Below are 26,417 nucleotides of genomic sequence, written 5' to 3'. Positions count from 1 at the left end.
GTGTTTCAGCCATAATTTATAGGCACATTATAGCTTGCAACATATATTTAAGATTTGTGATGGGATGTGGGTAGAGGAGGAGGGGAATTTGTAGGCAATAAAATCCTTTGGTTGGAAATCTCCTTGATAGACACTTAAATTATGCCCAAGGGAGAAAAATGTCTTCAAGAATTGAGAAATTCTTGTGGAATTGAGAAATTCTCCAAAAAGTTTCAATAATACCCTCTCAATACAATCAGCTCACTTGTCTTTTAGAGCCACACAGGCTTTCATCTCTTGTATGCATATAAAAATAACTCAGTTTCTTATGAGAGGCTGTGAATATAAATATAATATACATATACCCACCCGCCCTCTACTTTAATAGTTAACTATTTCATGTGACTTGAGTTGATGAAAAATGTTTAATAATCACTTTCTTTTTTGTAGGATCTGGAGATAGTATATTCTTATTTACATGGAATGGAAGCATTGTCTAATTTAAGAGAACACCAGCTCAGGTAAGTTATTTATGGCCTAACCATTTTGTTACACAATGTTATTGTTTTTCGATACTGTATTGGTAGTTAAAGTACTATGCTTCCTATTGTTAATAGCAGCAGCAGCAGTAGCAACAACTTATAAAGCACTTAAGATTTTCAGCTAATGAAAGATTAGATAGTCCCTGCCCATAGGGATAGACATGATGCAAAAGAAATGAGGAATGGAGAACACTGGAAGAGCAGGTCCTTCTCTGGTCAATGAATGAGCCAGATTGGTCTCAGTTCTAATAAGTGTTCTTCCTGGAAGAGAAGGGTGAAGCAAGGTCCCTGCAATGGCTCCTTTTCTTCTCAGTGTGTGGGGCCAGGTTATTTCCCCCATTCCCATGATATTCTTCCTGAGAGGCAGGGAGTGCAGCTCCTTAGTTCCCCTGCCCCGTGGATGAGGCCAGAACAATGTAAATGTAAAGCAAAATTGAAAAAAAATCAGATGAAGAATACAATAAAGCAGTGTCATATCCATTGGTCTCATGGAGAGTTACATTTAATCAAATGGAACCCTTGTACTGATGCACCTCTCCATAGCTGCTGTTAATTATTAGCCAGTTTTCAGGGAGTAGTGAAAAATGTTGACCACAAAGGTTATTTAAGTGTTCCCTAAAAATGCTAATTAATAAAGGAAACATTTAATGTAGGAGATAATCTTAAAATATTATATTCCACTTACTTTAAGAAGTAATTCAAAATGGCTTACCACAATTTTTAAAAGAAAAACAAATACAATGTATAAGAAAAAGCAGCTACAACAAAAGTAAGCTAAAAAGCACTCCGGTTTTAAAGCCTGGGTGAATAAAGGAGGTTTTAAACCTGGTGTCTTCAATCCTGTTCAGAAGACACCTTAAACCGTGGCTTTAACCACAGTGAATAAGCCAGAAAGCTAGGCTGTGTTCAGAAGACATCTTAAACCACGGCTTTAACCATGGTGAATAAAGCAAAAAGCCTTATTCACTGTGGTTAAAGCCATGGTTTAAGGTGTCTTCTGAACACGGCCTAGCTTTCTGGCTTAACCACCATGGTTAAAAACATGGTTTAAGGTGTCTTCTGAACGGGCCCTATAAGAAAGTAGCATTGGTGCTAGATGAGTCTCCTTGGGGGAGACCTTCCTTATCCAGGGCTCTGTAGCTGGTAAAGCCACCTCTCTAGTAGCAACCTGCATTACTTCGTACAGGACTGGCACTCGGAGCAAGGCATTGATAATTCATCTTAGAGCCCAGTCAGGTTAATATGGGAGAAGGCGCTCTTTAAAATATCTGGGTTTCAAGCACTTCACGATTTTCAAAATAAGTGCATGCACTTCAACTTGGGCTTGGGGAGAGAACAGGAAGCATATGAAACACTTTTACAATTGACGAGATATGATCGAGAAGAGCTGTCCCAATTAAAATCCTTGTGTCTGTATTCTGCACCAATTTTAGTTTCCAAACCCTCTTCAGGGGCAGTCCCACATTGCAGTCACCCAATCCAGAAGTTACCAGAGAACAGATAATTGTGGCTAGACTATGCTTGTCTAGGAGAGAGTGCAGCTGACGAGCTAGTCCTAGCTGGGAACAGGTATTCTTTGCCGCTGATGTTACTTGAGCATCAAGCGAAACCCTGGATCCAAGAGAACCTCCAAGCTGTGAATCTGCTCCTTTAGAAGGAGTGCAACGTATTAAGAACTAGCTGAATACCATCTCCCAATTGCATGCACAAATATGTTTTGAGAGAAAGCTGTGTGCGTGCATGCAGGGGGAGAGAATGTGTCAAATTGTTCACCGTATTGTATTGTGAAATTCATACACAACTGCAATTTCCTAATTACAGTTCTGAAATGGCGAGTGCGACTTCTGAAAACTATACACTTAGTTGTGACAATTTCTGTAGGAAAGTTGGGCAAAAATCAGGACTCAGATGGCAGCTAGTGGTGGATCCTTCATTTTCCATCATGGGCTTTTTCATTTGTGAGAACACCATTACGGTCTTACATTTAACTGAAATTTATGATGAGAATTAAGCTCTTCTGAAATGAAATGAAAATCCTTGACCTGAATATAGGTTATAGTTAAAGTGGTAAAGTTGCAATTAGGTCATTCTATTGAGGCTTGAGCTAGTGGGAATAGACTCTGTTAAGCACTTCTAGAATTCTTTTAATTTCATTAACATGTTAGCATCTTCTTTAAATAAACTCTTTTAAATACATGTAAAAGTCTCAAATGCCAACTTTAAGGAAAATATACATTTTACTGCTGCTTTTAAAAAATGTATTTAGTCATTACAATAATGAGTACTGAATCAGCATGTTTCACATCTCTGTCTTGCTACATCTTAGCATTCCAGACAGCTTGAAAACAAGATTGAAAAGATGTAGCCAGGGATTGTGGGTTTGGGTCCCATCTGGGATGCAAAAAGAAAAAGATGAAGCAACAGTGGCATTCTGATCATCCTCCCTCCCCCCCAAAATCCTGATTCTTCCCCCCCTTTGCATTTTCCTTGCATTGCTGTATCTCTGAACATGTACAGACCAACAATATATATTCTTTCAGATTCAGACACAAGTTGTACCACTTCGTTAGCAAGGCAAAAGACTAGTGCGTCTTTTCCTAATCTGGAGCCCTACAGATGTTTTGGACTTCCATCAGCATGGCCAATGAGGGCACCCATGATGCAGTTTAGGTTGCCGTGTCATGCTCACCCTACAATCCATGACTTACTGTGCACTGTGTTCAGACAACATAGCAACCTGCACTGCATTGCGGAGCAATTATATAAATCACGATTGCGTGATGGTGGAAAAACCCACAATGGGTTCTTCTGCCCCTGTGGTTGTGCGAACCCAGCCACTGTGCGTGTGTATGTGTGAAAGTAAAAATAAAACAGGACAGCAACACTGAAACTTTACTGTTTACTGCAGAGCCAATACTACACATCCCTACTCCCCTTTGTTCCTAAATAGGGCCTACATTTCCAGGTAGCTTTCATGGCTTAATGTCAGGAATATGCCTAGAGGTTTCCTGATTAAAGCCCCAAGAGACTGACATCAACTAACTTCACAGAACCTTATGCTTAGAGCAGTGCAGTATACTTAACATACTTTGTTAAGGGACAAAAAGGAGATTTGCAGCAAATTCTGAAGTCCAAACCATTCATCTTCTTGCCTAGAGGTTACTGTTATGTATTAGCAAAGTAGGAGACAGTGGTGATGCTTCGTCAAAGAGGCAAGTTAATCTCAGAAGCTGCCAATCACCAATTATTAGTGTAAGCAGCATTCTGCGGAAGAATGCCTTCACCAAAGAACAAAATCATTCACCTCCAGAAACCGTCCGTAGAGACGTAGAGTTAGGGAACAAATTGTTCAAATCTGGATTCAGGTACCACCAGCCTAGCCCCAATAATTTCACTTTATTTTTTCCTGTATTTAAATGTATGAAGCTGGTATATAGTTTTGCCTTGTAAGGGATATAAAATCAACTGTAATAAGTAACCAAATCAAGTCAATATGTACATTATGTATGACAGTAACACTATCCATTTTTCATCCTTATATTTATCCCCTCCTGTCCCAGAATTGGGCTAGGCAACTCCAATATGGTTCATCATAAGTACAGAAGGAGGAAGTGGTAGCTACTTTATAGGCTTATTATTCTTAAAATACTGTCTTCAAGTATGAAGTTGGCTCTTTAAAAAGAAGTTTCACAAAACTGAATTCTTTAAAAAAAATTGTTACAAAAATATAGTTTGTGAAATATGAGATGAAAAGCAATGAATTTAACATATATATTTTTCATTTCTCTCCTGTTTTTTTTTATTTTATTTTTTGCACCTTGCTATCTCAAATCAACTCTGCAGTCATGGCTATTAAAATCTGAAAAATGCCTCCTCAGAGTGCAGACAGCAGTTTGTCCTTTTTTTCTGCTGACCTTATTGTTTTAGATTTTCAATTGCCTGATCATATGAGCTGCAACTCATAGGAGAAGTCAAAGCAAGTCGAGTGGCATAAAACTAGTTCTTAGAACCATAGCTGCTGATAGAAGTGACAATGGGGAATCCTCAGTTTCTCTCACAAATCCCAAAAGCTCAAACCTGCTTGTTCATCTTCTGATAAATCTTTTGACTGAGAGTTATATGCCTTCCCTGGAATAGTGAGTAAATGTATTAACTTTTCCAGTGCTAATATGTGATTTGGAACTCACATGTGACTTGAAAGACTTTTCTTTGCAGTAGAAGAGCCCCAAGGAATGTAAGTGTCTCCCTGGAACTTGAGAGGAAGCATTTATTTCAATAAAATATGAGTAAGAGCTTGTTAAGTAAATCTGGCAGATCTCTTTATTTTTGTCCTTCAATTATCCTTTCTATTTTCAGATCAGGTTTGCATAAACTTGTCACAATTTGGGTGTCCTTTAATGAGTCTCATTGTTATCTATATCATGAAAATAAGATGCCCAGTTTTAAATTTAGAGCCTTTACTCCATGCCTGCAAACCCTGTTGTCATCTGGAGCTCCCAGTTTGGCGCTGTTCAAAAGATTTTCCTTCACATTTTGCTTAGTTCAATTGCTAAAATTCAATAATTCCATTATGCTTTTACCTGTTGGCATTACACATTTCTCCACACCCTTCTCTAGCTCTTTTCTGATCACTTAATTTTGTTCTTGCATTTATAACTTGCTTTAAAAGGCTTCTTAAAACAGAGTTTATCACACTTCCTGTAAGCTGACTGCTTAGCTTCTTTTAATGTAAGATTAAGATACTGGACTTATTAAAAATGATTACGATTTTCCTCATGACATTTACCTTTTTGGGGGACTCAATTACCTGAAATCACATATACTCAGTATGGTACACAACATTTCCTTTCTGCAGATTTATTCTTATATGTATTTGAAAACAGACAATGAAAAAATGACTACAATACAAGTTAATATTAATGACAGCAGCTTATCCTCAGCACATATTACTTTAATTGAACTGGTTAATTTAATAAAGAGTAGCAGCTCGTAACTATGTGCTACCTCCAGTATTAAAGGCAGTAAGCCTATATGCTCCAGTTGATGGAGAACATGGGTGGGGTGGGGGTGTTGTTGCTGCACCTATGTCCTGCTTGTGGGTTCCTGGTTGACAACTGGTTGGCCACTGTGTGAACAGAGTGCTAAACTAAATGGTCCCTTGATCTGATCCACCAGGGCTCTTCTTATGTTCTTAATGTTAATGGTGTACAGATTTAGGAGAAAATGTACAATTATTTAAATAGGATTAAGGGTTAAAAATAAATGGGAAAATAGAGTATGTTATGAATGAAACTTTAATTATAAATTCTTTTCTTTTTTACAGAATGATGTGCAAAACAGTGAGATATGAAAGGCATGAAGCAAATGAAGTTTTGTACTAGTAAGTGTGATTATCTTACTTTTATACCGTAATTGCTTATGGAGAAACTTGAAGATCTTTGCACAGCAATTTGTCACTTCAAATAATGTGAGGGATGGGGAGGAATAACACAATTTGGCATAAAATAGTAAAAGCATTAAAATCAGCTAGATCATCACAACTAAGATGAACTAAAAGGAGGTTGTGTATCTAGAGACGTTCTATAATGTGGTTGTCTCAATAATGTTTCTAGTTTGTTTAGTTAGTATGGATAATGCTTTGTATGTCTTGGGGAGAGAAAAATACATATGTAACTTGACTACATTTTAATAGAGTTGGTCAGTTTGAAATCATTTAATACTGTTGTTGTAGAAAAATGTTTTGATATCTTATGGAATCAGGTATTTGAGAACTTAAATGCCTTATACTGTGCTTAGTTTTAATTCTAATATTGTGCCTAGCAGTTTGCATTCATAATGGATAAATAGAAAACAGAATTTGGCTGTCTTGAATTTGTGTCATTGTATTGAACAAATTTTCCACAAGGCACAGCATTTGGTTGACCTGTTTGTTATAGACTTAGAAAGAGTTTGGTGATTTCATGATGGTGCAAGCTGTATAGAGACATATACATAACATATGTTATGTATAACATATGTGGACAGGTCCACGCAACCACCTCTGTACTGGATCCTTGCCCCTCTTGGCTAATAAAAGCTAGTAGGGATGGAACAGCCGGCTGGGCCAAGGAGGTGATTAATGCCTCTCTACGAGAGGGAGTGGTCCCAGACCGTCTGAAAGAGGCGGTAGTGAGACCACTCCTGAAGAAAACTTCCTTGGACCCGGAAAATCTTAGTAACTACAGGCCGGTAGCAAATGTTCCATTCCTGGGCAAGGTCCTTGAGCGGGTGGTTGCGGGCCAGCTCCAGACACTCTTGGATGAGACTGATTATCTGGATCCATTTTAGTCGGGCTTCAGGCCTGGTTTTGGCACGGAAACAGCCTTGATCGCCCTGTATGATGACCTATGTCGGGAGAAGGACAGGAGAGGGAGTGTGACTCTGTTGATTCTCCTCGACCTCTCAGCGACTTTCGATACCATTGACCATGGTATTCTTCTGGGACGACTCGCTGAGCTGGGAGTGGGAGGTACTGCTCTGCAGTGGTTCCGCTCTTATTTGGCAGGTCGGTTACAGAAGGTGGTGCTTGGGGAACATTACTCGGCCCCGTGGACTCTCAAGTATGGGGTCCCGCAGTGGTCGGTTTTGTCCCCCATGTTGTTTAACATTTACATGAAGCCGCTGGGTGCGGTCATCCGGAGCTTTGGAGTGTGCTGTCATCAGTATGCTGACGACACGCAGCTCTATTTCTCCTTTTCATCTTCAGCAGGAGAGGCTGTGGATGTGTTGAATCTGTGCCTGGCTGCGACAATGGACTGGATGAGGGCTAATAAACTGAGACTCAATCCAGACAAGACTGAGATGCTGTTAGTAGGTGATTCCGCTGACAGGATGGGGAGGGGGGGTGTTCTACCGGTTCTGGATGGGATTGCACTCACCCTGAAGGAGCAGGTTCGTAGCTTGGGGGTTCTTTTAGACCCATCATTGTCACTGGAGGCTCACGTGACCTCAATGGCGCGGAGTGCCTTCTACAAACTCCGGTTGGTGGCCCAGCTACGCCCCTATCTAGACAGAGATAACCTGGCTTCAGTTGTCCATGCTCTGGTAACCTCCAAGTTGGATTACTGCAATGCGCTCTACGTAGGGCTGCCTTTGAAGATGGTTCGGAAGCTGCAGCTCGTGCAAAATGCAGCGGCCAGATTGATTTCGGGAACCAGAAGGATTGACCATATAACACCTGCTCTGGTCCGCTTGCCTGTATGTTTCCGAGCCCAATTCAAGGTGCTGGTTTTGACCTATAAAGCCTTACACGGCTTGGGACCACAATACCTGACGGAACGCCTCTCCCGACGTGAATATACCCGGTCACTACGTTCAACATCTAAGGTCCTCCTCCGGGTGCCTACTCCGAGAGAGGCTCGGAGTGTGGCAACGAGGGATAGGGCCTTTTCAGTGGTGGCCCCCAGACTGTGGAATGATCTCCCTGATGAGGCTCGCCTGGCACCAACACTGCTATCTTTCCGGCGCCAGGTTAAGACTTTCCTCTTTACTCAGGCATATGGCGGCACATCCTAATTACCCACATGTTTAGTTTTTAATCTGTTTTTAATGCTTTATGTGTGTATGTTCTGTGTTTTAGAGTTTTAAATTTTGTATACTTGTTTTTACCTCAATTTTAGAATTTCTGTAAACCGCCCAGAGAGCCCTGGCTATGGGAGTGTAATAAATAAATAAATAAATAAATTCTGGCTTAACACCATTGTACAGTTTTAAGTGTCAGTTGAATTGTTTTATGGGTCAAACTGTAGGTCTGGTAAACCAATGTAATCTTGTGTTGTGATCCTGATTAGTTTGAACATGAACTTTTCAAACTGGTTTGTTTTCTTCACTGCCTGTTAGTAAGTCATGAGGCTCACTCTTCAAAACTAGTTCCTACTATGATCAAGCTATAAATTAATGATTGGCCTACTTTCCCATGTGTGTCATAGTATTTGTATAACTCATCAATACTGAGAAGCTATGGGAAAACTTCCTATTAAACTAAGTAGAACTTACTTCTGTGTAAGCATTCAGAGGATTGGGCGAGAGCTCTTTTGGGTATAGAAGTAAAAGCCAAAGTATCTTCTCACAAGCCCAGTATGAAGAAATATCACTCTATTTTAGCAAAATGAGCCTACTACATACAGATACCATGGAAGTCTAAATGGGAAACAGGGTAGGAAAGGGTCTTGATTGAAAGAAGAGCCCTACTCACTCTTGCAAATAATAACGAGTTGGATTGGCTGCCAGAGAACTTGGGAGTTAGAAGTAAATGACAGGCTGCCATTTCAACCTGAGGCTAAAGTGGGAGTGGTGGGGAGGACCTCATAAGTCCGAAACGCATTGGCAATAACAAATAAATATTTTCTAAGACATATCTCCATTTCCACCCCTTGCCCTTGGTTTTTTTTCGCTCGGAGGAAAGAAGACAACCTCTGTCCTCAGACTGACAATCCAAGAGACAACACAAAAAGGGAGCATGGCGTTAGTTAAAAGCAAAATGTCAATAAGGCAGGGGAAAGGAATGCTAGGAACAGCATTCAGGGTAATCAGGGTAAACATGATTTTTAAATATATTTTCTTACGAAGAAGGAAGCAAGACAAAAACCCAAGAGTGAGATGAATATCAAGGGGAAATGCATTCCAAAAGAATCAGGAAGAAAAGGGATAAAGGATGTTAGGAGTAAAGGATGGAGTAAAGGATGTTAGGTTTTAAGACTTAAAGAGAGAAATGAGATGGGAGTGTTCTGAAATGGAAGAGAAAAGAATTACTTAGGGCAAGAACGGATCCTTAAGAGATTTAAAGGGGTGAAATACATAAAATGTATTTATTACATTTTTATACTGCCCAATAGCCAAAGCTCTCTGGGTGGTTCACAAAAGTAAAGTTCAAAAAAGGAAAGCAGGATCCAGAATGGAGATAAGAATTAGAGTTAGAGGAAGTCCTATGAAGAGCTATGTGGTAATAAAAGCATAAGAGAGTGAAGGTATTTTCAGGATGGAAAGAAACAGATCCTAATTTGGAAAACATTTAGAAGATAAGAACTTAGGCCATTTCTACACCTGCCATTTCCCCCGGGATTGTCGTAGGTTCATCCCTGTGCATGGAAATGACACACGGGATCCCGGGAGCAGGCAAGGACGATCCCTCCATTTGCCTGGGATAATCCTTAGGTGTAGAAAGGGCCACAGACTAATCTGATCCAGCATCCTGTTTCTCACAGTGGCCAATCACATGCCCATAGGAAGCCCACAAGCAGGGCATGTTGTTCTTCTGCTGTGGTTCCCCAGCAACTGGTGTACATAGCCATACCTCTGATCCTGGAGTTGTATATAGCCACCATGACTTGTAACCACTGATAGCCTTATTCTTCATGAATTTTTTAATCTCCTTTAAAAGTCATCTTAATTGGTGGTCATCACCACATATGTTGATAGCAAGGAAAGTGGCAAGTGAGAAAATGTATATCAGGACAGTATGACAAGAAAGTTGGAAAAAAACACCACCCAAATTAATAATAAAATATCCCATTTAAAAATCAGAAAAAGGAGAGCTACACGTTGCTAGAACGTAATTGGTATTTGTATTGACAACAAATTCTCAAACCTTGGGGCGAAACTGGATTGTTAAAAAAGGCAATGCAGCTTCAGTTCTTAATTCATTGTGAGTTTTTGACAAAAAGTAGAAAATATTTTTGAGGAAATAGTTTGAGATTTTTGAAGCACAAAAGTAGTTTCCTTGCCTCTAAACAAGACCTCTTACTTCCATAGAACATACTGTGACAAAGTGTGGCAGTTTAATACTCTTGAACAATTTCTATTAGCTAGAGAAATTGTAAAAAAAAAAGAAAGGAAAAAGAAGGAAAAGAAACTAGTTCTTCTAGTTTGGTCAATTAATAGTTAATGATCAGAAGTTTATTAAATAAACTTGTTGGTGTGAAAATATACATTTATTTGCACCAGCCCAAGTGCTACTAGCATAGAGTCATTGCTAAATTAGGTGTCCTAAATGTTGCACTTCGTCATGAATGGAATAGAAGTCAGGACTGGCATCTGAAGTCCCATGTGCCAGCAGGGCCCCCACTGCCAACCCCCAGGTGCCCCTGCTGCTGCTCTTTGCTGTCAACTGTCATCTTGGTTTTTTCACTTACCTTCTCTGAGCAATTGAGCAATGACAGGAGCCAGAAGAAGGAGCAGTATCCCCCATCTTCCACCCATCTTAAGCTCTCCATTTAGGCAGCTTTGCAGATTGAGCCCAGAAAGCAAGAAAGCATGGGAAGCAAATTAGCATCATTGTAAGGAAGAGGTGGATCCAGTCAGGACAACCCCCCCCCCCAAAAAAAAAAAAAACCTGGAGCCAGCACTGAGGGAAGAGTTTGAGAAGGGGAAGAAGAGAATTAGTGCTGTCCTGTGTGTTATGTAAAGAACATAACTGGGCTAAAAGACAGAGGCTTTTATTATTCAGTAGGGCTCAAAGTATAACCATCCAAATTAAAAGAAGTTAGCCAGGTTACAGACCCATTTGGGATTCATGTGTTCCCAGGGAGTGACAAGATTTCTTCTGCTTGATCTGTAACCTCAGCTATGGGAAGGAGACAGCTTGATGTTTCAGCTGCAAAACTTAGAATGCCTTTTACACAACTTACTAAGACAGGCAGTTCCCTTTATTGTCAAGACATGGAGACGGCTGCTTTTGTTCTAGGGCTAACTGTGGGCCATAGGTTTTTAAAAAAACCATACAGAGGCTTGATTTCAAAAGGGGGGAAATTGCTCAGGAGAGGGGGTGTATGGGGGTGTGGGAAGAGACAGACTGAGACTGTGTTCCGATGTGGAGTGCTGATATGTAAACCATGGTTTGCAGGGAGCCGGCATTACATAATGATCATTGATTTTAGAGTTTTATTACCTGGTCTTCTTAATGTTCGTTCCAAGGACAAGGAAGAGACATCTGAAAATGATTGAAAGCCTTCTGAATAAACAAAGTCTGTTTTTAAAGCCTCAGCAAAACCTAGTATACTAATTTTAAGTAGCATGCTGAGACATATTCAGGCAATGTATATGTACTCTCATTGTGTTCCCATTGGTTTTTGTGAAAGTCATCCAGTTGGATATTTAATAATGCAAAGAGTAGCTGCAGCCAAGCTTGTCTGTTGCTTTTTTTCACTCCCCTAGAAGGTATATTATACCTTCTGATAGCTAGACAGTTGGCAGAGTTGCCTTGGAATTTGGCCAGGTCTGCACTGCAGTAAATCAGAATTGCTTATTTTAATATTCTATTGGGAATGCATTTCTCCCTAGGGAGGTTCCTAGCCAACTTTAACCATTAGGACAAACACATTCAAGAATTTGGTAGTTGACTGTGCATATATAGACATTAGATTTAAGAGTGACATAGCTTTTAGATAAAGTGTCATCCCTTTTATGTTGAATGTAGTCAGTTGTAGGGGGTGATTACCTGAAAGTCAGGTGAGAGTAGGAGTGGGAGGCTGCCATGCAGTGCTACTCAGGGGAATGGAGAGGGCTCCAGCTATTAGCTGTAAAGTTTCCTACTGGGAAGAAGGATGGAAAAACTCAGTGAAATGATTTGGCCTGCTAGCTGGTATTTGAAAATTCCTCGTACAGAAAGTTATTGACCCAGTGAAATCTAAATCTCTGATTGGTGAACTCTGGTGCCTGAGGGGTTGCAAAAGCTTATGAGTATTTTGTAAAAGGCCTGATAAAAGTTTTGTAAAAGGTGTTTGTCTTTTCTTGGATTATGACAATAGAATTACAAGTCTAGTATTACTGGCTGGCAACCACAGCAGCACATTAAGTTAAGAATAGAGAATTGACCCAGATCTTCACAGGTGATGAAAAATGGTGGGTGGGTGGAGAACAAGGATTGACAATAGCATATTGGATTGTTGAATGGCAATGAAGGAACAAGGTCAGCCTAAGAAGTTTCAGTAAAGGCTTTGTTAAAGCAGCGGGTCCTATAAAAGAAGAAAATAAGAAAATCATGTGTTAATTAACCTATGATTTGCTGGGTTTGTGCTTCTGCTTTTCAAAATCAACCTCTAATTGGGCTGATTGTGCAAACCTGGATGTGCAAACCTGGATACTTTGTTGTTCATGGGTTAAGCAATCCCAAATTAACCAATATTTAATTCTTAGGTTAATTTGGGATTAATTAACCCATAAATTGCTTCCATTAAGTGTGAATGGCAGAATAAGTGCTGTGTCAAGTACATGTGAGGAACAGCCACCTCAAATCAAAAACAATCATAGACCAAAACCATAACTGAGTTTTATTACCTGGCAAAATTCAAAACACTGTGGAATTACCATTACAGACAGTTCACACATTTATAAGATATTGTTTGTATTAGTTAAATCTCTATTTTACAATAAATACAATGCAGTGCCTCTCACTGAGATACCTCATCACTTCATTTTAAGAAACTTTAAAATGAATTTAGGTTTGGTGCGTTCAACTGGAACCAGCCCACTACTTCTGAATTTTAATAGCTATGCTGTCATCTTCTGTTAAAAAATGCATGGGCTTAGCCATGAATTCTGACATTTTAGGGTTGTAGCCCTAGTGTTGTCACTAATTTTTCACTGTATATCTGCTCCAGTATAATCAGGTTTTAGGTTACCTTTCATTATGCTGCTGTGCAGTTACCTAATGCAGATTTATAATTCAAGTTGTTTTGATATATAAAAATAACATATGAATCTAGGACATGTTCAGGAAAGCATCAGTTTTAGAAAATTCCATCAGTTGATAATAGTCGATCAAAGGTAACTGTAGATTACAGATTTATCATATTGATGTTTATTGCAAACATTTTCTGTTCTTCCTTTGTCCAAATCGTACTTCCTAACATTTTTTTCCATCTTACTATTTTTAGCCCTGATGATATTGGGACCTGTTGGTATATTCTTCTGTCTGGTTCGGTATTTATCAAAGAGTCGATGTTTCTTCCAAGGAGCAGGTATGAGTAGAAATAAATTGTTTTAAAGTTTCAATATTTAAAACGGAATTGTATGCATGTAATATTTCAAGAAATATCAATTTCTTGATACTATATCAAAAATATGAAGAGCCTAACATAGTTTCTAGGTTTGATTTGGTTCATTAGCACACTATCCATTGTGTCTCTAATTAGATTTCAAAAGTAGTTTCTGCATATGCACATTTTACAAGGAAAGAGTGCATCCCTGCTGTTTGCCCTGGTAAATGAATGCAGGAAGTCCTTGCTAACATCCTTTTTGTGTTAACCAAATTGGTGGGGCAGGGGAAACTAAGTCAGCAAAATTTATTTCCTTCAAGTGACCAGGTGAGATGTTAATTTACAAATGGAATTATAGCATAAATCAGAGGTTCTTGGCTGTGGACCACTCAAGCTCCATTCAAGTAGTCAATGGCAATGTTGCAGTATAGTTGAGAATATCTATACCTGCACTTGATTTTACTTTTCTTTTCTGAGGATGGAAATATAGAGCATTTTTTGGGGGGTGGGATTGTATTAACCAACATGCTAACAAGGCCCTACCATAGGGCCCATGGTTTTCATGACACAGCACTGATGCAATCTACTAATTTTCCTGGAAAATATACCAATTAATGTGACCCTTTAAGTAGTCCTCTGAGACCCCCAGCAATTTTCAAGTTGTACATGGAAAAATAATAATTGAGAACTGCTGGCATAAAACAGGCCAGAAGGATGAGTTTGTGTTTGGAACGTAATCTGTTTTTCTAACAAACTAGAAATTCCTGATAATATTAACAACTGCCTTTTATGCTGTTTACTAATTATTCTTCTATCTCTTTTGTAAAAATCTGGTTTAGAATTTTGAGTCTCAAACCATGGTTTCCCTCCCCAGTAATAACAGTTATTTCAGAGTGTCCCTGAATTTGTAAAATTACATCAGTATTTCTTTATCTGTATTTTTTTACCCTAGCTCTAAAGACAAGGTTACAACTCTGAGAAACAAGTAATAAAAACACATTTTTTAAAAAGTAACCCAGTAAAAGTAAGTCTGGCTTATATCTGGCCACACAATACTTGCCCCAATCAAAAGGCCTTGCAACATTGGAGGAATAGTTCCAAAGTTGAGTGGTAGTCACCAATAGCATCTCTGAATGTGATCTCAGTTATGGGCCATGGTGAATATCATTGGGCCTGTTCAGATGACACTTCAGGCTCTGTGGATAGTGAAACTGTGGTTCTCTGGGGTTAGCACTAACCACAAGTTGTGCTGTCACACACAACACTTTAAGCCAGGGTTAGAGCCGCTAACTGCAGATGGTCTGACTGTGGTGAGTGAGCAGGGTTTAGCAAAATACATTGCACAAAACACCTTAAACCCTCCTGCTTAACCAAAAACCTTAAGCAGCAGGGTTTAAGGTGTCTTCTGAACAGGCCCAATGAAGTTTGCTTGGGGAGTCTACTGCCCTGTTCAGAAGACACCTTAAACCATGGCTTTAACCACGGTAGTTAAGTCAGAAAGACAACACTTCAGGCTCTGTGGTTAGCAAAACTATGGTTCTCTGTGGCTAGCACTAACCACAAGCCATCATTGGCGTGCGCACAGGGGGTGCAGAGGGTTCCATTGAACCCCCTAATGCGCCGCCGCCGCCATGTTTGCCCCGTCCTTGCTGAACCCCCTCTGAGGCCGCTGCGGGCCGAGCCAGGCGCCGTCACTCCGGAGACGGGTCAGAGGGAAATGTGTAGCGCCGCCCGTCAGAAGCCGCTCCAGCGGCTGCGCCCGCCCCACTCCGGTTCCTGCTCCTCCTCCGGCTCCGCGCCTCGTTGTGGCCGCAGCTGCGGTTCCTGCTGCTGGGCCTGGCGGGGGCGGGGCCTGGCTAGGTGTATGGCGGGGCCAGTAAGTGCCGTTTGGGCTTCCCTGCGGAGCGGAGACCTTTGTGGGTGCGTTTCTCCGCTGCTTTCCCCAGTTACCTCCTTCCGCCTTTCTCTTTCCCCGCGAAGGGCCAGAGCAGGGAGAGTGGCCGGCGTGCGGGCGTGTGGGCAGGCGAGGGGATGCCGCGCTTCCCGCAATTCACTCGTCAGGCGCGTTCCTTCAGGGGCAAAGACAGATGTTCGGGGAGAAGGGCTGCTCTCCCATTTCCAATTCACAGACACCACTGGAAGAGACCTGCTGCCAGCTCTCCTCACAGAGGAGAGCTGGCAGCAGCAACGAGGAGGAAGAGAAGAGCACCACGTGCGAAGGAGGTGAGGGGGAGAAGGCCGGCCAGCGGTGGGGCTTACAGTCAGGGGCCTACACTGTTCCTAGCTCTACAATATTTATTTTTCAAGCCATTCTTTTGGTAAATATGGTATGTGTGTCTCTTGTGTCACTTTAAAACAGAGCTGCAGCACAATCCTATGTATGTCTACTCAGAAGTAAGCCCCACTGAGATCAATCAAACTTACTCTGAGGTAAATGTGCACCGGATGCAGCCTGAAAATGAAGAGAGGATGAAGAAAGGACAGGAGAAAAAGAATTGTAGAAATAGAATAGCAAGGTAACTGTGGGATATTTAACCATATTTAAAGACAATAAGTACATCCCACACTGGGATATTTAACCATATTTAAAGACAATAAGTACAGCAAAATTAGTGCCCTTCTACTTCAGTCCCAATCAAATAATTACAACAGTGAACCGGCCAGGTCTTCCATAGGAAAACTCTGTACCAGGTGATAGTTATTTTTAAATTTTAATTAAAAATATATTATCCTTTCCTATAACAAAATGGTACTTACTCCTAAGTAAGTGTGTCCCACTGAAGAAGGAAATCCTATTTGATTCCTGTATTCCTGTTAGTGTGACATGATAAGTTAAAGGCACAATTTTATGCATGTTTAGACAGAAAAAAGTCCTTCAACTCCTAGAATCCCCTAGCCAGCATGGCTGGCTGGGGTATGCTGAGAATTGTAGGACTTCTTATACAGTATGTGGGTATGTGGTGTGGTTTGGCTTGAATTGCTTGTGTCTGGATTTCCTTTCTGGACTGGACTTGCTGGTTACATGACCCACAAGGCCAGGTTGTGGTATAGTCCTCTTCTTCTTTTGTGTTTAAAAGCTGTAAAGTATCCTGTGAGATCTGGAAGACTCACAACTTTATTATGGCATAATAAGCTGTTGTCCACTGGCCTCAAGTGCCAAAATGACTTTACTGGCTTGGCACTGTGAGTTTGGGGGTGGGGTGGGGGGGTCATGTCATTTGCTATTCTGCTTTGGGCAGCAAAATGTCTTGGACCAGCCCTGGCAAGAGCTGGCTATAATTTAGATACTGAACAACATGCATTGGGTTTCCTAGGTGTACAGGGCCCAGGTGTCTCAGGCAGGATCTACATTACTGTTTTCATAGAATCATAGAATAATAGAGTTGGAAGAGGTCTATAAGGCCATCAAGTCCTGCTCAATGCAGGAATCCACCTTAAAGCATCTCTGACAGGTGGTTGTCCAGCTGCTTCTTGAATGCCTCTAGTGTGGGAGAGCCCACAACCTTCCTAGGTAACTGGTTCTACTATCATACTGCTCTAACAGTCAGGAGGTTTTTCCTGATGTCCAGCTGGAATCTGACTTCCTGTAACTTGAGCCCATTATTCCGTGTCCTGCACTCTGGGATGATCGAGAAGAGATCCTGGCCCTCCTGTGTGTGTCAATCTTTCAAGTATTTGAAGAGTGCTATCATGTCTCCCCTCAGGCTTCTCCTCAAGGCTAAACATTACCTCTGTTTCCTTTCCCCTCCGGGACACTCATACCTCTCCTGTCTGCACCCTCTCTCCCTCTTCTACCCCACACATAGGGGCATTTCTCTCTCTTCTTTCCCCAGGGCTCCCCCTACGCCAATCCTCTTCTTTTGCCCTTATTTTATTTAGAGTATTTTTATTTAGAGTATTTTTATCCCGTACCTCAGCCTAAAAGTCTCCCGGAGCGGCTTACAATTGATCAGTAAAGAAGACTGATGTGCCCTTGTGACGGTTTCCCATCCTCTCTTTTCTCCTTCATCTCCTGTCTTCTGCCAATAGCCCCTTCGCGGCCTTCCAGAGATGCCCCTAGTTCCAGATCTCCTACACTCCCCCAAGTTTTCCAAATCTTGCCAGCCAGCCCTCTCTTACGCTAGGCTCGCAGCCACCCCTCGTCCTCACTATATTCACCCCAGAAGTCTCTCTCCTGGACCTCATTCCAAATTCTTTGCTCAGCAGCACACAGGGCAATCTTTTAAAATCATTATTAGGGCATTTGATGTATGGTGTATTCTCTGTATGGTGCTGGAACTTAAGATGACACTCATTGTTGTTAATGTGATAGAATCTGTTTTAAATGTGAATCTGTTTTAGTAAGTTTGGATTAGGTCATTATCTGATTAAATTTAAAGATGGTGAAAATTGACTGTATCTTTATATATGCCTGGTTATCACTACAGCAAAAAATAGTATTCAGAGTTTCCTTTTTAAAATGTGTATTTTTAAAGTACAGATTACTTGTTAATTAAAAAAAATACAGTTTACTTCAGTTTTCGTTTATTTTGTTTGTTTGATGAATGGAAAAAAGTCCTTTATTACTATATATTTAATCAATGTTTACCTTAAAAAAAACAACCCCTGGCTGAACCCCCTAATGAAATGTGCTGCGCACGCCTATGGAAGCCATGCTGTTGCTCAGAACAGTTTAAGCCATGGTTAGACCCGCTTACCCTGGTGCAGGCGGTCTGACTGGGGTTAGTGAGTGAGCAGGGTTTAGCAAAAGGCATTGCACAAGGCACCTTAAACCCTGCTGCTTAACCAAAACTCTTAACCGGCAGGATTTAAGGTGGCTTCTGAACAGGTCCGCTGTGTAATACAGGGTAGGAGATAGTCCTCAGGGTACTTTTAAAATCCCAGATGGCTTGGGTTCTGAGACAAATTGCTGATACACCTTTTCTTTCTTCTTGGTGGACTATGCATGTTAAAAATTGTCGATTTTTTTTTATTAAAGACTTCGGGCGTTAGTTGTCAGTTGGGGATTATATAAGAGAGGTGGAAGAAGAGTAGAAAATATTTATTTATTTATTAAAACATCTGTATCCTGCCCTGCCCTGTATTGTTTGGATCTCAGGGTGTCTGCAGTAGAATAAAGTGGGAAGGGTTTTTTCCTTAGTTGTCTACATTGGGCAAGCTGGGTTCAGAGCATCTGCTCCTGAGTAATATTCACTGCATGTGTAGATATGCTTACAATCCAAAGGGAGTGATTTATCAGCAACTAACTGACCAGCACCAGGTTGCAAATCTGTAGTTAGGATGAATTGGCTTAAAGTCCATGAAATAAAATGGTTGTTTTTAAGGAGGAGTTTTTTCTAAGTACAGATACATGTATGGCTAACATATAAAATCTGAGGGACTAACTAAATGAATTCTGCAGTATGAATAAGGCATCTACATTTAATCTTTAAACGTTGACTTGCATTGGGGGATAAAGAGGAAGACCTGACAAAAATATTGCCAAGTTGCTGCTTGATACAGATTCAAGTCAACCTTGAAAAGGTCTCTCTTGATTTCTTTCCCTGTGTGCTTTGGCTTTTGGTGTCTCATAGTGTTTAAATCAATTTTATGCCAATTTGCCTGAGGCTGTCAGCAAGGTAATACACAGATGTGGATTAGAACCACAAGAAAACCACACACATTCTGTCATGATGTCGGTAACGATAGCAACTACATTGATAGCATATATACCAATTCAAGCAGCAAGGGAAGTGTGTATATTAAAAAGAGAAAGTTACTAAGACCAGTAGTGATTGAATGGACTGGGAGAGGGGATGACTTTCACTACTGGTAGACCCCTTCTTTACAAGGGTTACCCAAAAAGAATTGTTGATAGGCTGCCACTAGTTAGGATGAATCTCCTGACACATCCTAGTTTGTCCAGCTGCTTGGGGAGTTTCTGAGTCCTGTTGCCAAGATCCATTCCATCCAGCCCAGCTCTAGGAAGAATAAAATGGGACAGGTGTTCTGGGTTTTCTTGCCCAAAGCTCTGACATACAGGTTTTACAAGGTTTTAACAAAGCCTTGTAAAAACCCTGAGAACATACTCAGTAGTTTTCAGTTATGTGGCTGTTTGTGTGGAGAAGAGTTTTTGTGGCACCCCGGCTGTGGAATGAGCTCCCCAGAGAGGTTCACTTGGCATCTACAGTGTACTCCTTTCGTCGCCAGCTGAAGACCTTTTTATTTTCCCAGCATTTTAACACTTAATTTTCTTAAATTTAAACTTTTCTGTTTTAATTCTATATTTTAACCTATATCAGTTTTTGCTGTGTGGTTTTAATCCTGGTTGTGCTTTTTATATTGTATTTTGTATTCATGTTTTTAAATTATTGTTTGTTTTTATGCTTTTCATGGTTTTAATTTTTGTGAACCGCCCAGATAGCTTCGGCTATTGGGCGGTATAAAAATGTAATAAATAAATAAATAAATAAATAAATAAATAAATAAATAAATAGAATCCCCTGTTAAAACAATGCAGCCAAATGTCCAAATATAAAAAGGAGGGGTTTGGGGTGTGTGTGGGGAATGACAACACATACAATTCCAAATGAAATCAAAATTTTAGTGTATTTTATCTAGTTACATGTTACTTATTGGAGTAGACTCTTGGTTTGTAAAGCATATGCAGATTTCATTGCAGAGAGAAAGAGCATCTTAACCTTCAGCTAGATGTTATATGGAAGGCTCCCAAGGAGCCTTTAATGGGAATTTCAGTTCAGTAAAAGCCAGTACCTTTGTGGAGAGCAATTGTTGTTTTGTCAAATAATGTGATAGCCTCCATTTCTCATTGGTCTAGAAAGCAAATCAGTAGCTGCATCTTCCTAATGCCTCTAAACCTACATTTCAAAAGACTCGGCCAGTTTGAGCCAGTTAGCCTATTATAAAAAAAAACTTAAATTCTTGGATACATATTGGAATCCAAGAAGGTGCAATGAGCCTATTCAGGCATCCTGGTATATTGCCAACTTACCAGACAGTCTAGGGTGCAGTGTTGAGCTACATCAGAACATAAGAGTTTACCTCAGTTTCTAAATGTCTGTGCTGCCTATCAGAGAATGGGATCAGTCAGTTGGTGTTACAGTATAATCATAGTTCATTTCAAAAACTTTGATTGTGATTTCAGGTTTTTGCTTATAATATATATTGTAAATTTCAACAGAACAAAGCAAAACAAAACCATACAAAAGAAAAAAAAAGTTGACATGAATGTATCAATTTCAGTTAATGTATGTGAAATGTATATGTACGAAAATACAACTTTTTTTTAAAAAAAGAAATTACACAGAAACATCAACAAAAGCAGACAAAAGCTCCATATCCATCTGCCAGTGACACATACTACCCATTCAAATGTTGAAAATATTATTACATTGCATTACATCAGAATGAGGATTTATCCTTCCAATGTTGTAATATCAGTCTTTTAGTTGTCAAAAAGGCATGGAGAATCCATTTACGCTGACTGTGTGATAACTAATTTAAAAGAACATGTACATCAGTAAATATTAAAGAGTGTTCCAATATAAAGTTTATCCATGTAATAACCCTACCAAATAGAGGCAACTATTGGACATTGCCAAAACATATGATTAAGAGAAGTATTAGCAGTATTACGCCTCCAACAATTAGCCGACTTAAACAAACCCTCATTGAAGAGATGTGGAAGCGCCCAAGAAATGCAGAGCAAGAGAGTTTGCTGAATAAGATGTAACCTGAGATCCATAGATGCTTCAGATACAGATGCTAAAGTGGTGATCCATTGATTAAGCGAAATGAGACAATCCAATTCCCTATTCCATTCTTGCATAAGACCGTGTGTATCATATCTATTTGCTGTCAATATTTATAAACATGGATTGATATAAGCATCATTTAATGATGGGGGAAAGAAACCCGATTCAAAAATATAAATTACAAAGGCAATAAAGCCTTTGAGCCAAGAGGCTAGAAAATGTTTTACACCACTCAATTGGAAACCCATCCAGACCAGGTGATTTCCCAGTACTCATATTCGTCATTGAATAGTTAGTTGCACAATAGCACTACTTAATGCATTGTACTTGTATATCTTGACCTACAGGAGGCGTTTTGTATACAAAACCAATGTCCTGTGCATATCTGTAAATCAGATGTGTGTTCAACTGCAGAAGTTGTCTGTTTGTACCTCATTGCTTTCGATTATGTGTGCACTTGGGTATGCAGTTCGTGCACATTACCCATGTACATTTTGAATATGGATGGGAACATACTGCAGGTAGATAACCTCAGATGTACTTCTTTTGCAGTTTTGATATGCACACAGAAGTCTGGTTTGGACTTAGATGCTAGTCTTCAGGCCTTGTAATTTGTTCTTTATTGAAGTTTTAGGTGAAACTAGTTAAATGTTAATTTATCGTGCAACGTTAATTCAAATATTTTTTTACTATAGCAAGCATGAGTTTAAATGGCAAGAACTTAGATAAAATGCTTTGTTACTATGAATGCAACAAATAAGGTCTATATTTTCTTTTGCGTTCTTTCCAAACAGCCTTGATATTCTCTAAAATCATACTGTAAATTATACAGTGGAAGCTTTTATTTACACTGACTGAAACATCACTCATACAGATTGACAGTGAACTCAATTTATTATTTTTGGAGTACCTTAAAGGTTAATAGGCATTTGCCAGAACAAATACAATCTGAATTTTAGATATGACATGATTAATAGAAATTAACATTAGTTGGGTAGCAAGAAAAAAGCAGATGCTTAAATCAACAGATGACAAATTGCTTAGAGAAGAAATGCTTTAAAATTGAGATTTTTAGAGCTTGTTCATAGACAGTAGGAAAGAAGGAGGAAGAGGTCTGCTGGGCATAGATGCAATTCCTGCTAAACAGTTAAAATCACAGAGGGAATTCTTTCACACTAAAAACATCCCCATTCATAAAGCCATAGTTAAAGCAGATAAAAATTACACTCCTCTCAAGCTAGCACTACAAAATGAAGACTAGACATGACCACTCACACTCGCAGAGAAAAAAGAAACGGTCCCAAAAAATACTATATGAGAAGCATTACAACATAATACAGAACCCACAAATAAATGAAGAACAATCATAGTTAGTTTTTGTGAACTGCCCAAGGAGCTTTGGCTATTGGGCGGTATAAAAATGCAATAAATAATAATAATCATATGAATGGCTAAGGAAGGGCGAGCTATTTCCTGAAACAGAAGGATTCCTAATAGCCATACAAGATCAAGTTATAGCAATCAAGAATTACCAAAAACACCTCATAACAGTTAACAGTGTAACAACAGATTCATGTAGAAAATGTCATCAATTCCAAGAAACAACAGACCATGTAACTAACAGCAGGATGTAAAATTCTGGGAGGAATGGACTTTATGGACAGACAGAATACAGCTGCAAAAATACAGCTGCTGTCAAATTCAACCTCATCAAACAAACTACACCATACTATACATACTCACCTGAAATAATCTTGCAAAATGCAGATCATAAAATATAATAGGACAGAACAATTCATACAGACAAGACAATACCTTGCAACCAACCAGACATAACAGTTATAGACAAAAAACAAAATGAAAACCCACACGTTCTTCATTGACATAGCAATACCTAATGACAATATTGTAGAAAAGGAAGAAAAGAGAGAAAAATATATACCACTTGCCATGGAAGTTAAAGAACTGTGGCAACAGGAAAAGGTACAGAAAATTGAAGACTGTGGTTGCAATAACAAATCGTAATTGGGGTGCTAAGCACTCAACCACAAAGACTCACACATGAAGTGAAAGATAGACAAAACGTATTACAACTGTGGGTAATATTTACAACAATCCTACATATACTGTTTGTAATCAAGAATACAAAAAGTTATAATTCTCCTTGCTGATACACAGCCTTAAATACCTCAAAACAAATCCAACGGGGCAGAAGCCTCCAATATATGAATAAATCAAGAAAATAATAACAAAAATAATAAACAATGTATCAGCACTAAATTCCCAGTAACAGTTTACAAAACAGCATGTGGAATTTTTTTTAGTTTAGGTACAATATTGTACCACCCCACATATTCCTTATTCTAGGCGTTTGGATGGATAAATAAAACAGGTGTCCGGTACAGTGCCCGTTTCGAGGTGTCTTCATCAGTTGGATGCTGTAGAACAACACAACATATTTCACAAATACCAGTAAAAGTCACATACATTCTCATTCACTAAGTACAATACAAAAGATCAGAGTACATTGGCCTCACCACCTTCATTCATAGAAGGAGCTGTGGCTGTATGTTTGGGGTGCAGCCCTCCGACATTATTTCAAGATAATTTATTTATTTATTTATTTATTTAAGGATTTTTATGCCGCCATTCAGCCAAAAAAGGCTCTCATGGCGGCTTACAAAAGTATTTCTTGACAGTCCCTGCCCACAGGCTTACAATCTAAAAGACATGACACAAAAGGAAAGGGGATTGGGAGGGAGGAGGAGGAGGGGGAAAAGGAAAGCAAATTCAGGCACTACAATCTTAGTTGGAAAGTTCAGCAGCTACAGGTGACAGCAGGAGGGAGGGGGCTCTCAGCTGGTGCTGGACCCAGGCACGGTGGAGAGGTGCCTGGCTGCTGCTTCCTCCCTCACTGGTGGCCTCTCCAGAGACAATGTAAAAATTTCAAGATGTAATAAAGGGGACATAGTTAGTGAGACTGTGAGGAACAACTGGTTTTCTGCTGCTCTTGTCAACCAGCTCTGTAGCCCTTTCTGAGAAGCCATGCACAAGCAAATATGCTGGGTTTGAACATCATGACAAGCAACCCTGAACAACCCAACAACAAGCTATTGGTTCTCAAGGTGGCTTGTGGGTGGTTAACAAACCTTGCTAAAGAAACTGTGCCAGGTTCAGACGACACAATAAGGCACCCTGAAGCAAACAAGGCTGACAACCCCCCATGGCTTGTTGTGTTGTGCAAATCAGGTCACTATCAGATATCATAGGAAGAAAAGAAAAGGACAAACATGAAAGAGGAGAATATTTACAGTTTTCATTTTTAGTTTAACTAATAGTTGGGAGGTTTTTTGGTGGTTTTTTGTTGTTGTTGTTGCACATTTAGGAAGTGCAGGCAGAATTACCGAATGAATGGCAGATCTGCCATTTCATATCTTGGTTAATCCCAGTTTTCGCAAATATTTTGTTATCTATAGAAAACATTGTTGGTGGTTTTATTTTCTCAAGCAGTTGGTTTATATTTTTGTGTCAGTTAATATAAATGTAAACTATTTCTTACCCTCTACATCATCACACACAAATTTTGTTGCATGTTCTAAATAAGTGAAGCTCCAATGCTTTTCCAGCAAAAGCAGTGCAAATGAGGAAAATTGTGGCCAGTATTTTTCTCAAAAAGTTATTGTTTAAGATCTTAGATTTGTTTAACAGCTAAAATGAATAATTTGTTATAGTTTTCTCACAATTCTCTTTCACACTGATCTTACTCAATTGGCTGCAACTGGGTTGCCATAACTACAACTTTCTGGTTGTCTTAATATAGATAATACGGACTTTAAATTTATCTGAAAATGCATGGAACCATAATAATAAAGTATTATTAGAGTGTTTAGAAGCAAGACCTAGAAAGGACTTACACCCACACCACTATATTAAAGCCAGATGAGAGTCATGTTCAGCAAAAAGAATGTACAAACTGCTTCTCATGTAGACTTCAGAAGATTCTTTGCAGTTACTTTCTATTTTTTCTCTTGTCTTAATGAAATAAAGCCACTAAATAATGCCCTAGGAAGATGACACTCAACTGTAGTAGCAGATTTGCTCTTTCCAAATTTGAAAGGCACCTTTCCGTACCTGTGAGCCTATAAATAAGACATTGCTGCAATTGTTTGCTCTTGGCTCTCCATGTTTTGATATACAGCACACCTGGGCCCCAAGTAAACTCTGGGTGCAAGCACCATTGAAATTGCTGGCACTTAAGCTGAAACACTTTGAGAACTGGGCTCTACATGACAATACATTTCTTCGACTCATTCTTTAGTAGCTAAGAATAGTTTGTTTCAGGCTATTTTTCCTGTGGGCCTTTTTGTGTTGTGAGGAGAGAGCCCTCTTCCTCCCCACTCCCCCTTTTTTTAAAAAAATATATATCTGTAGGTTTATGCCATACCATACCATAGCTAATCTAAATGTAAATTGTTGGAGTTCGCATTTTGTTATGATACAAATGCTACAATTCTGAAGTCTTGGAATACGTCATTAAATAAACCTGCCTTCTGAGAACTACCATTGAAAATAGTGTGAAGCGCAAACATATGCAGAACAGTGGTACTTAGTGTATTATTATTATTATTATTATCATCATCATCATCATCATCAATAATAATAATAATAATATAGCACCATCAATGTACATGGTAAAAAAATAAAACAGCAACACCCTGTCACATAGGTTTACATTCTAATAAAATCATAATAAAACAATAAGAAAGGGAAGAGAATGCACCAAATAGGCACAGGGGACATTAAAACTAACAGTGTGAAAGTAAGAACAAAGTCAAGTTCTAAAAACTGTAGAAAAAGGTTTTCAATTGAGCTTTAAAAACAGTAACTGAACTCGTGATCCGCAAATGCTCTGGAAGAGAATTCCAGGCATAAGGGGCAGCGAGAGAAAATGGACGAAACTAATGGACTCAGAACTAAGTACCACTGTGGTCAGTGGGGCTTGCTTCCAGGTAAGTATGCATAAGTTTGCAAGCAAAGTGTCAGATCACATTTAAAATGAAAGTTATTCTGAAAGTAAGGACGTCTTTAGAGCTCAAACTGAGGTCAGTATTAATCGACCCTACTAATTC

General features: G+C 39.5%; 1 protein-coding gene across 3 annotated transcripts in view; it reads left to right on the top strand.

The window, feature by feature from the left end:
- The window catches only part of RAPGEF2 (Rap guanine nucleotide exchange factor 2), a 179,466-nt gene that overhangs the window by 46,855 nt on the left and 106,194 nt on the right, over positions 1-26,417 (top strand). For all 3 annotated transcript variants that reach the window (XM_063135424.1, XM_063135423.1, XM_063135422.1), the window contains exons 2-4: positions 430-500; positions 5,845-5,901; positions 13,433-13,516. In XM_063135424.1, the coding sequence (XP_062991494.1) occupies positions 430-500; positions 5,845-5,901; positions 13,433-13,516 (212 nt within the window). The remainder of the gene's footprint in view (positions 1-429; positions 501-5,844; positions 5,902-13,432; positions 13,517-26,417) is intronic.

This window comes from Elgaria multicarinata, chromosome 10 (genome assembly GCF_023053635.1).
Source record: "Elgaria multicarinata webbii isolate HBS135686 ecotype San Diego chromosome 10, rElgMul1.1.pri, whole genome shotgun sequence".
In the NCBI taxonomy this organism is placed as follows: Eukaryota; Metazoa; Chordata; class Lepidosauria; order Squamata; family Anguidae; genus Elgaria; species Elgaria multicarinata.
The sequence above is the reverse complement of the archived record's forward strand: the minus strand, read 5'-3'. Positions and strand labels throughout refer to the sequence as shown.